Source organism: Pygocentrus nattereri, chromosome 22 (assembly GCF_015220715.1).
Source record: "Pygocentrus nattereri isolate fPygNat1 chromosome 22, fPygNat1.pri, whole genome shotgun sequence".
Taxonomy (NCBI): Eukaryota; Metazoa; Chordata; class Actinopteri; order Characiformes; family Serrasalmidae; genus Pygocentrus; species Pygocentrus nattereri.
The window spans coordinates 6,352,242-6,367,801 of NC_051232.1; the positions used below are offsets into that span (position 1 = coordinate 6,352,242).

Genomic DNA, 15,560 nt, shown 5'->3' on the forward strand with positions numbered 1-15,560 from the left:
CTTTTTCCTTTCACTCCACTACATTTCAGAGTCTAATATCCGACTTTTTCCTCCTACATTTTGAGAAATCTGTCGTTCCTTTTGGTTTCTGTGTGTATAAAAACGTAACATGTCAAAACAAAAGAAGCGCAAAGCCAGAGCACCAATCAGGGCCCAGCGGTCACTTTGTTTAGAGCTGGTTTTGACCTGTTGGTCATACCGACCCAGTGCAGCACGCGGTTCAACGTCAGCGCGGCAGCGTAAAACTTTGGGAGAGTCTGTTCAACATAAATGATGAACTAACCTAACTTTGTGTAAATAGAGCTCAATATAGAAATATGTCCACATATGCAGTCGAGACTGACGCGGCTTTTTTCTGAATTTCTACAAACACCATTTCATTTTATAGTAAATGAGTTTGGGCTGGTTTATGTTTATGAACAGACGCCTACAGATCAACATAGTAAAGGAGCTCATCTGTGATCCTGAGTTTAAAGCCAGTTTTTATTCAACTTAAACTTGGAACTAAGTTGTAAATAAATCTGAAACTGAAACTTTGCTTGTGTGTAAAAAGTGATTTCAGAGCCACTCGGTTCTCCCTGATGGAAACTGTTTACCTTCAGTGTTTTGTGCTTCTGATCATTTTAATAGACGTCAGCGTCACTAATTAACGACGTTCTATTAAAAGACTGGTTTACCAAGAGAGACGCTGGAGGACTTTCACCTGAAATGAGTTCATGAAGCCAGTCTGGTTATAAAAATGATAACAGGACCAGATCAGAGCCAGAATTACTCTTTTAGTACTTTTACTTTATACTTAAGTACATTTGAAGGTAAATACTTTAGTACTTTTACTCAAGTGGAGTGATATTTTACCTTGGGGGTCTCTCCAGTACATGGTTTGCCCAGCTCTGGTTAAGACAATGAAGAATTATTCTTTTTTTTAAGAAAATGTTTAAGCATTTATACAAAACATGATGTCGCTCAGACGCTCCCCAGACTCAGGTGCGCCCTCTAGCGTCCGAGAGTCAGAGGAACCCGGAACGCGTGGCCGAGCGGCGGCTCTCTCTCCTCTGTAAGGCGCTCTACGCAGCTCCTGGTGACGAAGCGCGCAGGGCAGGAATTCCCCTCCTCCGTCTCGGCTCTTCTGGACTTTCTGCGTGTTTACTTCAACCCCAGGCGCTTCAGCGCGACTCCGAGGCCCGCCGGCGTCCTCCTCGGCGTCACTGCTCGCCTTTGAGCCGTTCTCAGCGCCGCGTTTCCCCGTGTCGTGTGCTGGGATCATGTCGGTCCGGGAGCGCTGCTGATCCGTCGTCAGATGCGAGGTGGGGTGACGGCGACGGGCTGCTAGCTTAGCTTAGCTTAACTTAGCTTAGCGTGGCTTAGCGCTCCGAAGGAAGATTTTAGCTTCATTTCTCTCTCTCGTTTCAGGATGAACTGGATTTTTCCCCTCTCCAAGGGCTCCGGAGCAATCCCCCCTCCTCTGAACAGCCTGCAGAAACAGAGGCAGCGGCAGGTGGAGTCCCTCAGAGCCGCTCACTCCAGGTGAGGCTCGGCTTGTTTTGGTTAGCTCCAGCTGGCGTTAGCCCGCTGGCTACGTAAACAAACGCCGGGGGAAGGCGGTGCTCGGCAGCGGTAGCTCGCCTGCTTGGCTCGGCTGTGTCCGGTGCGTTATAACCGCAGGGTTGGCGTCGTTTTCATACCGAGACGGCGCTGGAGAAATGGCCGGGAAGCGATGTAGAAAGTGCTGACTAACTAGCAGCCGGCTAGCCCCGCTGGCTCCCCGGAGGACCGCGATACCAGCTGTGCTCCTCAGATTAAAGTATTAGTTCTGCACTGTTTGAGCCGAGATGCCGAGTAAAAGCTCACAATCCCTTCTTAAACCGGCTGCCCGAGGCGTGTCTCACCCGAGGAGAAAGTCAGGAACGACTTAATATCTCATGATAACGAGAACATTTTCTCGCAGTCACGAGACAGCGAGTCACTATAATGAGATACTGGGTCAATATAACGAGACATAAACCGCTGAGATGTGTTGAGTCGCAGTTACGATGTTATAGCTCACGTTAATGACCTGCCACATCGACTTGGTACCTCATAATTATGAGATTTAATATCGTAACTGACTTCATATGTCACTGTGATTTAGTGTCTCACAGGAGTGATGGACTATCTCATGACTTAAGTCTCATAGTTATGAGATTCAATATCATAACTGTGACGTATAGTGATTTAGTGTCATAATATTGACTTAATATCTTATAATAATGACTTACTGTCTCAAATTATGCGGAGAAACGGAAGTGGATTTAAGGCATCATTGAATTTAAAGTGACAGTGTATTTAAGACATGAGTAGATTTAAGGTGACAGTGGCAATTTAAGGCATTAACATGTACAGTTTGAGCGTCTAAAGGAGTGCGTGGGGGAGTTTTTTGAATCATTGGGATTAATAAAATAATGTAGTTATGAATGGTAAGACGGTGAGAAGGGGCGGCAATGCTCTAGTCGTTTGTGTCTGTCTATATGTGGCGACTGACATGGGAAATGTTTGCTCCAGTATTGCAGAGATCCAGAAAGATGTGGAGTACAGAATTCCTTTCACGGTCAACAATTCCACCCTCAGCGTCAACATGTAAGTACATATGGAATATTTCACAGTAACCAAACGTTTAATCAACCGAATCAGCTTGAGGATGCAGTAAAAGCTGAAACGTAAACATGGACTAGATGTAGGCCAGTGATGAACAGATTCACCACAGCATCAGCAGCACACCTGGACTGTGACTGGTTCAAGGGGTCAAGCAAGGAAAATGCATTGAGACGTGTGGTGTTAGTTACTGAGTATTAGCTTTGACAGCACTAATGAGGTTCAAGTCTGCATGAATAGAGACACACAGACTGACCGATCAGACAACATCATAATAATAATAATAATAATAATAATAATAATACATTTTATTTGATGGCGCCTTTCTGACACTCAAGGTCACCTTACATAAAATGAGACAATAATAGTAAATAAACAGTAAAACAATAAAACACAGTAAAAACCAAGAGATAACACTCAAAGTATAAAATAAAATAAATGAAAATAAAATAAAAATGAATAAAATTAATAAAACAGTGATTGGAGTTAGGAGTTATATGCAGATCTAAAGAGATATGTTTTGAGACCCGACTTGAAATGTAAAATAGAGTCAGAGTTCCTTAGGTCAGGAGGTAGAGCATTCCATAGCCTGGGGGCAGAGGTACTAAAGGCCCTACCTCCCATGGTGCTAAGGCGTATAGTGGGTACAGACAGGTGGATAGAGGCAGATGATCTCAGTGATCGTGAATGTGAGGTGAGATTAATAAGGTCAGAAACATACGGAGGGGCGAGGTCATGAACTGCTTTGAAAGTAAGGAGTAATATTTTGTATTGTATGCGTTGAGTAACCGGGAGCCAGTGCAGCTGATGCAAAACAGGAGTGATGTGGTGGAAAGAAGGAGTTCATGACCACCTCCTCGTTTCTCTGCTCACTGTCCACTTTATCAGCTCCACTTACTGTATAGCTGCACTCTGTAGTTCTACAGTTACAGACTGTAGTCCATCTGTTTCTCTGATACTCTGTTACCCTGTTCTTCAGTGGTCAGGACCCCCATGGACCCTCACAGAGCAGGTACTGTTTGGATGATGGGTCATTCTCAGCCCTGCAATGACACTGTGACGTGTGATGGTGGTGTGTTAGGGTGTGTTGTGCTGGTACGAGTGGATCAGACACAGCAGTGCTGCTGGAGTTTTTAAGCACTGTGTCCACTCACTGTCCACTCTATTAGACACTCCTACCTCGTCGGTCCACCTTGTAGATGTAAAGTCAGAGACGACAGCTCATCTGCTGCTGCACAGTTTGTGTTGGTCGTCTTCTAGTCCTTCATCAGTGGTCACAGGACGCTGCCCACAGGACGCTGCCCACACGACGCTGTTGGCTGGACATTTTTGTTTCTCAGTCCAGCAGCAACACTGAGGTGTTTAAAATCTCCAGCAGCACTGCTGTGTCTGATCCACTCGCACCAGCACAACACACACTAACACACCACCACCACATCAGTGTTACTGCAGTGCTGAGAATGACCCACCACCCAAACAGTACCTGCTCTGTGAGGGTCCATGGGGGTCCTGACCACTGAAGAACAGTGTAACAGAGTATCAGAGAAACAGATGGACTACAGTCTGTAACTGTAGAACTACAGAGTGCAGCTATACAGTAAGTGGAGCTGATAAGATGGACAGTGAGTGGAGAAACAAGGAGGTGGTCATGATGTTATGACTGATCGGTGTATAAATCAGCATATAGAGGTATTTGTGTTTCTGTTGTAACTCGTGCCTTTCTCCTTCTCCATATAGTTTGCTTCCACCACAGTTCCCTCAAGAAAAGCCTGTGGTCACTGTGTATCCGCCTGTGGGTCATCATTTAGTGGACAGTAACAATGGTACCATGGTCACCAGCCCCCTCATTACTAACGTATGTCTTTTACCCCTCTGGGAAGATTCTGCTCATGAATTGCCTGATGCTGTATGAAATGAATAGAGGGATTTCTTAATACTGTGTTGTCTGCGTTGTTTCTATAGTTTGGAATGCACTCTGATCTAGGAAAAGTGATCCAGAGCTTGCTGGATGAGTTCTGGAAGAGTCCACCAGTTCTGATGCCCGGTGCGCCCTCGTTCCCCTTGTGAGTAGCCGTCTGAGGTGTACAGACCCTAATATGTAGACATTTGTGTGAATTTTTTCAACATTTACAGTCATTTTTGCTGCATTTCTCCTTCACAATGTTCTATTCTAGCATGTACAAGCTGTCTGCGATGCCCCCGTACCCCACCCAGAACTTCCATTTCGTCCCTGCCTTCCCGGCGCAGGACAGCCAGCGGCCCATGGTTCCTGCCCCTGTGCCGCCGTCCCAGGGGGTGGAGCTTCAGCCGCCCCAGCCACGCCCACCCGCACCAGCTTACGGGCTCATCACAGACCTTCCGCTACCCGTGCCCACCTCTGATTCACAGGTATAGACCCCCTGCACGGGGGTCTCTTAATCCCGAACATTCATAATATGGTTAAAGGAGAATATTCCAGAGATTTTTCAATTAACCTCTTAACGTGCGCTGGCCAGCATTGTGCTACCTGCATGCCTAAAGCATTAGACGTACATCGAGCCACGTACAGTTGTTCAGCGGTCTTTAACGGACTTAATTATGTGTCCTTTATGACCATGTTATGTGCCGTTATGTCTAAAGTCTCATCAGTGGTAGTCTAGTTCTCATTCGTCTGCTGAGTCAACTCTTAATCCAGATCTCTCTGTGCTTCACAGACGGGGCTAAACGGGCACATGTACAAGATGCCCGAAATCCCAGAATCGTTTCCTGAGCTGTCTGAGATGAGGTGAGGTAAACTGTGGCTTGTGCCGTTTATTGATGTTTTTATTTGTAACATATGTTCAAAAATTTGGAATCACTTGTCATATTACTTGATTTTGTTTAGTAGTAATTTTCCACAGTGTAGACTGAGATACTATAAGCCTGACACCAGAAGGCGTTTCGAAGCCTCACCGTGTAAGATTTATTCATTACAGCGTAAAGAGTGTGCGCGTGTGCGCTGCTGCGAGTCGCCCTGTAAAGCAGAGGCCTGCACGGGACTGTTATTTCATCCGCAGGAATGAATCGGAATCGGTAGTCCCGCCCCCACCCACGGGATCCCGCACACATCCAGTATCTGACGCAGTCTAATCACAAATACATTGTCCTCTGCTGAAATAACACGGCAGTCTTGGTCCTCAGGCTCACTGTGAGTAACGTCACCAAATGCCGTTTATTCCCAGTGAACACAAAGCAGGGATTAAACCACAGAGCAGTTAATTTGGGTGTTTTGCCGGGCAGCTGTGGCCGTCAGACCGAAGGTTCTGCCGTCTCTCTAACGCTTATTCACGCATGCATCGGCTACAGCTTGAATGCACTGGCCTTTCATGCGCACAGCGTTTGAGCTGCGGAGACATTCCTGTTTTGAGACGGTCACATCAGTCACTCTGCTGTCATTTATAGAGGTGCACGGTATGTTTGTTTATCCTGGACAGCTCTGACTTCTGGTTAGGAAAAAGTTTCATTTACATTACATTTACATTTTTACATTTGGCTGACGCTCTTATCCAGATCATTTTACATAGGCATTTGATCATTTTACATAGGCATTTGATCATTTTACATAGGCAGTGTTAGGAGTCTTGCCCAAGGACTCTTATTGGTGTAGTGTAGGGTGCTTGCCCAGGTGGGGATTGAACCCCAGTCTACAGCATAGAAGGCAGAGGTGTTAACCACTACACTACACCAACCACAAGCCTGCTGGACCAACTGGGTCTTCTGTTTAATTTTCGTTCATTTTCATGGCTTAGTACAGTGTATTTAGCTGTGGCACATGGAAAAGATCCACCCTGTTATACTGTTATCATTTTATACTGGTTGCATATGTTTTGTGAGCGTTCTACTTTATTTAGGCTGTTCGTTACTTTGCAGGATTTCTCTATACGCATGCTTCCAGTACAAGTGAGCACGGCATCGGATCGATGCCCGATACCAGTGTCTGTATCGATACGATCATAAGTATTAACTTCACCTCAGAGCCTCAAAAAGAAGGTCCAGCTTGATGTTTAAGTCTCAACTGATCTCAGTCATTACACTGGTGAATGATTGACAACAGAAGAAAATTCGCTCGCCTCCTAAGAAGACCGAGTCCTTTGTCGGTGCTCCCACAGTCGGATTCATCCACTCGGGAAGCGAGTCAGAAGGACAATCGCACCACAAAATGTTCTCCCATTTCATGCAGTAACACGTTTCCACCAGAGAGGTCTCCAAATCCCATAAAACATACATAGTGCAGATTTACTGAAATCTTCTAGAGCTCTGTTCATGGTTCATTTCTGTGTTTTCTGCACTTTTACAGCTTCTCTGAGTTTGCTCGAACCTGTTCATTCTAAAACTACTACTCTATAGCTTGTTACTCGTGCATCTGCAGCAATTTTTAAGACACTGGAGACAGTGGTTCCAGGCTTTGGAACCGTAGTATAAATCTGGCTTTACCTGTTAAAACTTTCTTGCAACCAGTTGCACGCTGTAAGTTGCCTGCAACATAATTTGTCTGCACATTAACAGCTGCACACAAAGCAAAAAAGAAAAAAAAAGCCTCATCAAAAAGACAAACGCCTGTTTTATTTTCCCCTCAGCTGATTCAGTGAACAGTTTAAAGTGCCATCGCCATTTCATGAAGTTGAGACGCAACTGTTTCAAACGAGTTGAGCATTATGCAACTCAAGTGCAGTTTAGTTTCAAGTAAGTTTGTAGCAATTGATGTTGCACGAAAGGTTCACTGTGTAAAGCCAGCCCAGGTCTTGCTGATGTTTTAGTGGTGGGCTCTGCTTTGTTAAATAAACATTGCTAATCGTCCTGTTCATGTTTTTACTCCTGTCTCACTGCAGCGTTCCTCAGCTGAAGGACATGAATGAAAAGGATGACGTGCTGTTAGAGTTCTTTGCCTGTCTGCCCCAACTCAAGCAGGTCTCCTCCGATAAAGAAGACTTGGTCAACAGCATCGTTGCTATGGCCAGTAAGTGAAGACGGTTTGAGCGATTCTGGAGTTTACCGCACTCTTTAAAAGATCTTCCAGGGTCCTTTAGTAAAGACGGTGCTTCTGAGCAGCACCCTGAGCCTTCAGTGAACCCTTTACATGATTAACGTAAAGCTTGTAATCCATTCTTTAGACTTTCCTGTTGCCGTTGTTCAGCGAATCATATCATGAGTGCTTTAATTCAAGCCTGTGATTTTTAATGAGGTGTTAGCCAGCTGGCCAGCGGGGTTCTAGATAAGAACACAAGTCGGCAGCCCCTCGGTTTAAACAAAGAACGGGTACACTTGGTGCGCCGTGCGAGCACCGTTAGGGTCAAAGATGAATCCATTAACAGCAGAAGGGTTTTTCGTGCCGTGGCGCCGTGATGCCGAGTCAAAGCCATGGCATGTTGTGGATTTTACAACTAAAGCGGCTCAGCCAATCAGACTTCAGGACTGGAACGCTGTGTTTTATAAAGAACCGTATACACACACGTTCTCCATCGGTCTGAAACGCCTTTCAGATTGATCTTTTGAGTGTCTCTGGTTCTTTACAGAGCCGTTTTCATTACTGCAGAACCCGTGGAGAGCCATCGTTTTTAAGTGTATGAGAGGCACAAAAGTTTAAAGGCGGCCAGAAATCGAAGTGACTTTTATCCTTTCATTTAAAAGTCAGCTGTTTCCCGTCATCTTCCGTCTAAACATAACGACTTTCTTCCACGTTTTTCTGAAGCCGTTAGCATTAGTGGTGGAACGTTTCATTCGTTTTCTTGAGGCAGCGTTTACAATCCTCCCCATCCTGCATTGAAGTAATACTGAATCAGATTATACCGAATGCCTTTTCAGGCCAACTTGATGAAGGGCAGATACTTAAAAAGGTGCTTAACAATACATAATGAAGTACATGTCCTTTGTTACTGTGCGACACTGCTGTTAACTCCGTTTTCAATCTTTTCTTTGTGTTTTTGCAGAAAAAAACCTGCAGCTGGAGCCTCAGCTGGAGGGTAAGAGACAAGAAATGCTGTTCAAAGTGAGTCCAAACTTACAGCAACACGCCTTTCCTTATCACTAAAGCACTGCTTATGTTTCCAGTGTTATAGAGTTGTAAGGTGTTTGTGAATGATGGTTATTAAATGGGTCATAAGCACCTTAGTTGTCATAAATAGGCAGGTGTAGTACGTAAAGCAAAGGACAGCAGTGGCCAGTTCCATCTCCCTGAAAATTAAAACTCATTAGCATATGCTAATGAACCCATTACCACTCCTCCTCCAGTCAGGAGTGAGCCATCAACCCCGAGACCAAGAGATGGAGGGAGAGGGAGGGAGAGAGCAAAAGATAGAGAGAAAATAAAGAAAATGCAAAGAAAGAAGGAGATGGGGGATGAGAGAAAGAAAATAGAGAACACAAAGAGGAAGAGAGAAGAAGGAGAGGGAGAGAGGGAGCTTGAGAGAGAGAAAAAGATGGAGAGAGAACATAGAGAAAACGGAGAAAGGAAGAAGGAGAGGGAGGGATGGAGAGAAAAAGAGAGAAAATGAGAACAAAGAAAGGAAGATGGAGAGGGACAGAGAAAATGGAGAGAGAGAGAAAATGAGAAAACAGAAAGAAAGAGGAAGATGGAAGAAGGAGAGGGATGGAGGGTAAGAAAATAGAGAAAACACAAAGAGGGAGAGGGAGGGAACGACGGAGAGGGAAAGAGAGAAAACAAGGAGGGAGAGTGGAAAAAAAAATGGAGAAGACAGAGGGAGAAAGAGACCAAGTGATCGAACAAACGGAGAGAGAGAGAGAGAGAGAGAGAGAGAGAGAGAGAGAGAGAGAGAGAGAGAGAGAGAGAGAGAGAGAGGGACCAAGTCCGAGTTCCCCTCAGATTAACAGAACGTGTGTTTTATGATCTCCACATATCACTACACGCGTACAATTTACTGCTAAAGTCCAAAGTCTTTGTGTTATTTTCTGAAAGTGATGTTTCCAGAGCAGATCACTGAAGAGACGCCGTCTGTTTATAGTTTAGAGCCCAGATTTGGGGAAAAACGGGTCGACTTTCAGTAGAAAAACAAACTGAGTTCAGCTTCTTTTATTATAAGGGTTTAAAATGACATCACCGTCTATTAGACTGGAGAGAAGAGCTACAGCCTCACACGACGCCCAGCTTCTGAACGGCGCTTATGGAATATGAACATTATGAGGAACATGACCAAGTGCGGTTTGGAACCACCAGTGAAATTGAGAAGGCTAAATAACAATGAGTAGTAATGTCAGCTCATTATTTGGCCGCTGACGGGTCACTATTCCCCTTTCTTTATGTGTTTTAATAAACAATGACTTTTATAAAGCATTTATGACCTTGTTCATAACCATTTCTAAAACCATTCACAGCCCCTTTATAATGGTGGTCTTACTGCGTCTGTTCTCTCGTGTCGTGTTTATCTGCAGTATGAGCAGGTGACCCAAATGAAGTCGGCGTTCCAGACGAAGATGCAGAGACAGCACGAGCTCAGTGAGGTACTCCCGACGTGCTGCTGTGGTCACACGCAGACCCTTTGTTCCTGTATCACTCCACTCACTCGTGGACAGATGTTTCTTTCTTTTTCGCGAAACTTCACACGGCAGCACACTTTCTTTAAAAAGCCACCATTCATTGGACGAGGAAGTGAGAACGGAGCTTCACCAGAAACAGACACTGAAAGTAGGAGCTTGGCCGGTCTTGTGTAACAGAAGAACCTTAGCATTGTATCTTATTTGTCATGGCAACTTCAGTTAAGACTGAAGTTAGAAGTGAAGCCATCACAGAACAACAGTCTAAATCTGTGATCTTCTCTTATTTCCAAATAACAGAAAACGGTGTCACACAAACATCCTAAGCTGCCAAATGAACCTTAATATTAACACCAGAGCGTCTTCTGTTTTAATCGTCTGCTTCTGTTGGTTTGTGCAGTGATGGGCAGCGTAATGAGGTTATTTTTCTAGCAGCGTTTTAAAACCCCAGACGCTGCAGACATGATCTACGCCGTCCCCTCTTATTGCCTTTGTGTGCTATTGTTGATGAAACCTCATCAGATACAATATTACAGTGAAGGCGGTGGACACGGATGTAGTTGCTGCTCTTAATTGAGCAGAATGAAAGGTTTGATCGTCTCCCTTTCCTCCATCAGAGCTGCAGCCTGAGTGCCCTCCAGGCCAGATTAAAGGTCGCGGCCCATCAGGCTGAAGAGGAGTCGGAGGAGACGGCCGAGAGCTTTCTGGAAGGAAAGACCGACATCGATGACTTTCTCACCAGCTTCATGGAGAAGAGAACGGTACTGCAGCGAGATGTATGACGTGTTTATGGCTGCACATGCGCTGTATGTCCAGAAGGATCCAGACTGCACTTCTAATGAGTGAATTCAGCTACGTTAGGATGCAGTAACTGGTACAGGTGTTCACCAGTGCGCACGGTTTGTATAATCCCCATAGAAAAGCAGCCGCTAGAAGCTAGAGGGGTATAAAGCCCCCCAGCTATGGGGCGCTGGAGCAGTGTAAGTGCTTTCGAGATGAGTTGGAGTGAACCAGAACTGATTATCCAACATCCGGACCTGACCTCACTAATGTTCAATCCAATCCTCACAGCAATGTTCCAAAACCTAGTGTAAAGCCTTTTTAGAAGAGTAGAGGCAGCAAAAGGGGGCAAACCCCATATCATATCAAGAAAATGGTGGTGTCTACAAACTTTTGGACATACAGTGTATATGAAGGCAGTAAGCCACGCAAGGCCATGTGTTACTGTAACTGTATCACGGGGAAGGGTGTTGTTAGGCATGACGCAATGCGGAATATGATGCGTGTTTTCAGTCAATATTAATAATAAGCCCTTTTCTCACGCTGGGGCTGAATTCCCAATGGCACCCTGCTCCCTGCATAGTGCACCACACAGGAATTTAAATACTGGATCCTGCAGCCCAACAGTGCAAAATAAAGAAAGTCATTAAAAATAGTCATAAAAACCATTTGGGGCACCCATATTCCTCAAATAGTGCACTATTTGGCTGTAGAAACTAGAAGCTCCTTAGCTAGCACACTATTTAGGGAGTGTGGAGCCATTTGGGATTCAGCCTGGGTTTGACGCAACTTCTGACTGAAACACGAACATTTGAAGCGTGCAAGAAGTTCGAGTGACATTCTTTAGTCTTTTATACTGCAGTTTTAAACCCTGTCGTAAGTACCGTAAATCAAGCCTGTGATATTAACGATGGGGGTCTTTAGGCTGTTGGCTCTTTTAGCCTGTTAGCTAGCTGACCAGCCTAGGTCTAGGTTAGAAAATAAGCTGTGAACCCCTCAGTTTAAACAGAACCAGGTTCTTACTTCATCAGGACACTTCAGTTCAGTTCAGTTGCTGTGAGGCGGTTGGAGTGTATATATCATGTATTTTACAGTGGCTTCAAATGCAGTGCAGCCAATCAGATTTCAGGATCTGTTTTATAAATCACAGCAAAATACGCCATGGCAGTTTTCCTTGTATTTGTGTGTTCTATTTGTTGGCATGTTGGGCTTAATTCAGCCTGTGTTTTCTCTGCTATCACAGCTCTGCCACAGCAGAAGAGCTAAAGAGGAAAAGCTTCAGCAGGCCATCAACACTCATGGACAGTTCCCCAGCACACACTAGAGCTGGCCTGCCACTGGTGAGGATTATTTTATTCCTTTTTGTGTCTATATTCGTAATTCCTTGTTGAAAAGGCATTTTAAAGTAATAGTTTGGTGAAAAAGTTACACAATTTCTCCCACCCCACTTACCCCAAGCGTAGTCCATTAGCAGATACATGTGTGGTGTCTGAAGTTTGCTTCTTTAGGTTTACGCTGGAGATGCAAAGCTAATGTGGGTAAGACCGTGTTTAGGCGGCGAAGTGCGTTCCAACCAAAACCCCATTTTACTCTACGGCAGGACGTGACCACGGCCATTCCGAAGTGTTTTTCAGAACAGTTCTGCTCAGTATGTGTCCCTTTTCATGAGGTAACCAATCAAAAAAGAGTAAAACTGAACCAGAGCGAACGCAAGGCAGTTGGACGTTTTTGTTCGCTTTCAGGATTCGGCTCGGAGATTAATGTTTCACTGGCGTTACACTGGTCCCGTTTTCCTCCTCTGAAAAGAAGCACAGTAAGCGCCCGTTTCTTTAATCGGAGTATTTAATGTAACGTGTCATTAGAGAAACACTGGCCGTAAAGATCCGTTCCGCAAAACTTGTCACGGGCAGATTCCTTGTGGTTCAGACGTGGAATCCTCTGCTCTGCTGTCTGAATGCAGCCTAAAAAGTAGTGGAAGTTTATACTCCACCACCTAGCATTGTGCTGATTGCATGCTGAAATCGTCAGTACCTCTAACTGTTGAGTTGTTAAGGAATCTCTAGCATACTTGCTGTGTGGTTTTGGACACTGTATTTGTATCTAAAAGTCAAAAATCAGGCTTAAAGTCCATTTCCAAGTGGTTCATCATTTGTTTTTGTGATGTCATGAAGTAACGCAGTAACAGCAGTTAAGCCCCACCTACTCACTCCATTATAAGGAGTGTTTAATTCTGAGGGATAAAGAGAGGTTGGGAAATGGTCAGGTAAAAGTTAATCATGACTCTTTGGTACTTACAACCACACAAATTTCAAAAGTGGAGGTGTGGAAAGAAAGTAAACGTTTTCTGTGTACAGATGATCAATTACATTTGGAGAAAGAGGGAAAACTGTAGATTTGATTTATTGCCAAAATTTTACTTTCAACAAAAAGCATTATTTGACGAGTTCTCCGTCACAGAATGGGATTTTGGTTGCTTATCATCTCGAATATTATTGGCCAAAATAAATTTGAGTATTGCTTGAGCTAGATGTAGCTTCATTCTTTAGTGCTCAACTGGTGCTTGTTTTGGTCTTTGTACTGGCGCATAATGCTGATTGTTTTGTTTCCAGGTTTGGGGATGGTCCTCCAGCAGAACGTTCTGCTGCGCAAGCACCCCAAGCCCTACTGCCAGACAGAGCAAAGCCTAGGAACTCTGGATCTGGAGTCCTAGAACCTTCAGGCCGGATGACGGCGAAGGACTCGCTCATGTAAGCCGACGCCAGGACTTCCAGGACCGAAGTTCACGTCAGCTTAGGTTCTCTAACTCCTGTGACGTTCTAGACTGTAGATTTGCCCTGTGTGACAGTAGTCAACAGAGGGGAGATGTGCTCTCTGAACTAGACAGCCTTTCAAGCTCCTGTTAGTACACAGTATCTATTGAGGGTGGGTTTCTTTTAGGGTGGGCCTTCTACACACTTGAAGACGAATTTGAACACGAAGATGCTGCCAGATTCTTCCCAACGAACGAAAAAATAATACTGTATTTAATAATGTTGATAATAGGCTTTATTATAGGCAGATATTGTATTATACGTTTATTTAATTTGATAGATTAATAAAACATTTAGAATAATGAGTCTGTTGGGTGGTTGGATCTTGTGTGGGAGTAAGAGGTTTTTCTTCTGAGCCAATATGAAGAAGCAAACATCTGAATTTACTGATGATTGAGTTTTATTGGGTCAACAAGGAACATGTACTGAAGATCATCTGGAGGAGAGGTATGAACTCTGGAGGTGAGTCTGTTAAACGCATCACAGCTTACTGAAGCGACCAAGACACTGTCAATAATCCACTTCACAGTTCTCCCACAGCTGGGAATTCTTGAATGGTTCTCGAGGAGATGAGCAGAACTCCTGGGCCAGCATCTCAATATGAGTGATTGTAAATGTTGTCCAACCTGTTTTCTGCATATACAGTAGTCTCTGGACACTGAATACAGTGTGTCTTGTTTATTAATTAGTTTCCAAGCTAAACTGACCATTTATTCTTTTGGATCCATCGCAAAGGTTGTAACAGCCAGCAGTAACGACCACGTTTACTAACTGAAACCCAAACTGATCCCAGCAGTTAACTGAGAACGTAAGCAAGGCAATAGAAAAGTGTCTGTTTTATTTAGGTCAGTAATTTTTTGTCTCTTCTCGGTTGACAGTGGGAAGTCTTCTAGGCACAGAGTGCACGAGGTTGCCCAGCCAGTGTTCAGCCAGGCTTGCTAGAAGTTTTCCTGCGTATGGACAGAGAGAGGCAGGTTGAACACATCCTCTCTTTCCACCACTTCATTTTTTATTCCTGATTTTGGAATTTATGATGTGTCTGCGCACCTTTTCACAGACCAGGAGACTTTTCTGACAGATTCAGAAAGTTAGACCTTAGTATTCCAGTTTTCTAACTCCGTACCTTTTAGAAAGTTAATGAAATGAACTGAAGTATGTTAGACCGTGGCTTTCTGGGAGAAGCGGTGAAGATCTCGGGTTTCGACGTGTGCACCTTGCATTAGTGTCCCGGCCAATTTTTGAAGGTGTAGGTGAAAGTTTTCTAGCTTGCGATTGCTCAGAGGGACCCAGACTACTGATTGATGAGTTATAGCTGAAGTGACGTGCTTAAGAATATGATAAAGAATTTCCATGATTTGTTAATTCATTAAATATTTAAAGTATATTAAATATAAAGTTATATATACACCCTGATCTACCATAACATTAAACACCTAGTTTCCACACTAATTGTCCATTTTATCAGCTCCACTTACATTGTAGGTGCATCTGTTTCTCTGATACTTTGTTACCCTGTTCTTCAGTGGGCAGGACCCCTGTGGACCCTTACAGAGCAGGTACTGTTTGGGTGGTGGATCATTCCCAGCACTGATGTGGTGGTGGTGGTGTGTTAGTGTGTGTTGCGCTGGTCTGAGTGGATCAGACACAGCAGTGCTGCTGGAGGTTTTAAACACCTCAGTGTTGCTGCTGGACTGATCAGCATCCTGTGGGCAGCGTCCTGTGACCACTGATGAAGGACTAGAGGATGACCAACACAAACTGTGCAGCAGCAGATGAGCTGTCATCTCTGACTTTACATCTACAAGGTGGACCGACGAGGTAGGAGTGTCTAATAGA

The 15,560-nt window shown here is 44.4% G+C and overlaps 1 protein-coding gene across 1 annotated transcript; it reads left to right on the forward strand.

Moving 5' to 3' along the window:
* The first annotated feature begins 1,038 nt into the window (after positions 1-1,038).
* Positions 1,039-14,029, forward strand: vps37a (VPS37A subunit of ESCRT-I). The gene is made up of 13 exons (XM_017687803.2): positions 1,039-1,304; positions 1,411-1,524; positions 2,539-2,613; positions 4,366-4,483; positions 4,591-4,691; positions 4,803-5,016; positions 5,322-5,392; positions 7,476-7,603; positions 8,574-8,632; positions 10,033-10,101; positions 10,752-10,895; positions 12,158-12,254; positions 13,524-14,029. The coding sequence occupies exons 2-12, from the start codon at positions 1,412-1,414 to the stop codon at positions 12,236-12,238; spliced, it is 1,173 nt and encodes a 390-aa protein (XP_017543292.1). The 5' UTR covers positions 1,039-1,304; position 1,411; the 3' UTR covers positions 12,239-12,254; positions 13,524-14,029.
* Positions 14,030-15,560: the final 1,531 nt, after the last annotated feature.

What these genes read in the sequence shown, in the direction of transcription:
- vps37a (XM_017687803.2), top strand. Translation starts at nt 1,412, where the DNA reads ATGAACTGGATTTTTCCCCTCTCCAAGGGCTCCGGAGCAATCCCCCCT. An exon ending in CTCAGAGCCGCTCACTCCAG is followed by an intron (nt 1,525 to 2,538) that starts GTGAGGCTCGGC and finishes TGTTTGCTCCAG; the next exon opens with TATTGCAGAGATCCAGAAAG. An exon ending in GGTGCGCCCTCGTTCCCCTT is followed by an intron (nt 4,692 to 4,802) that starts GTGAGTAGCCGT and finishes GTTCTATTCTAG; the next exon opens with CATGTACAAGCTGTCTGCGA.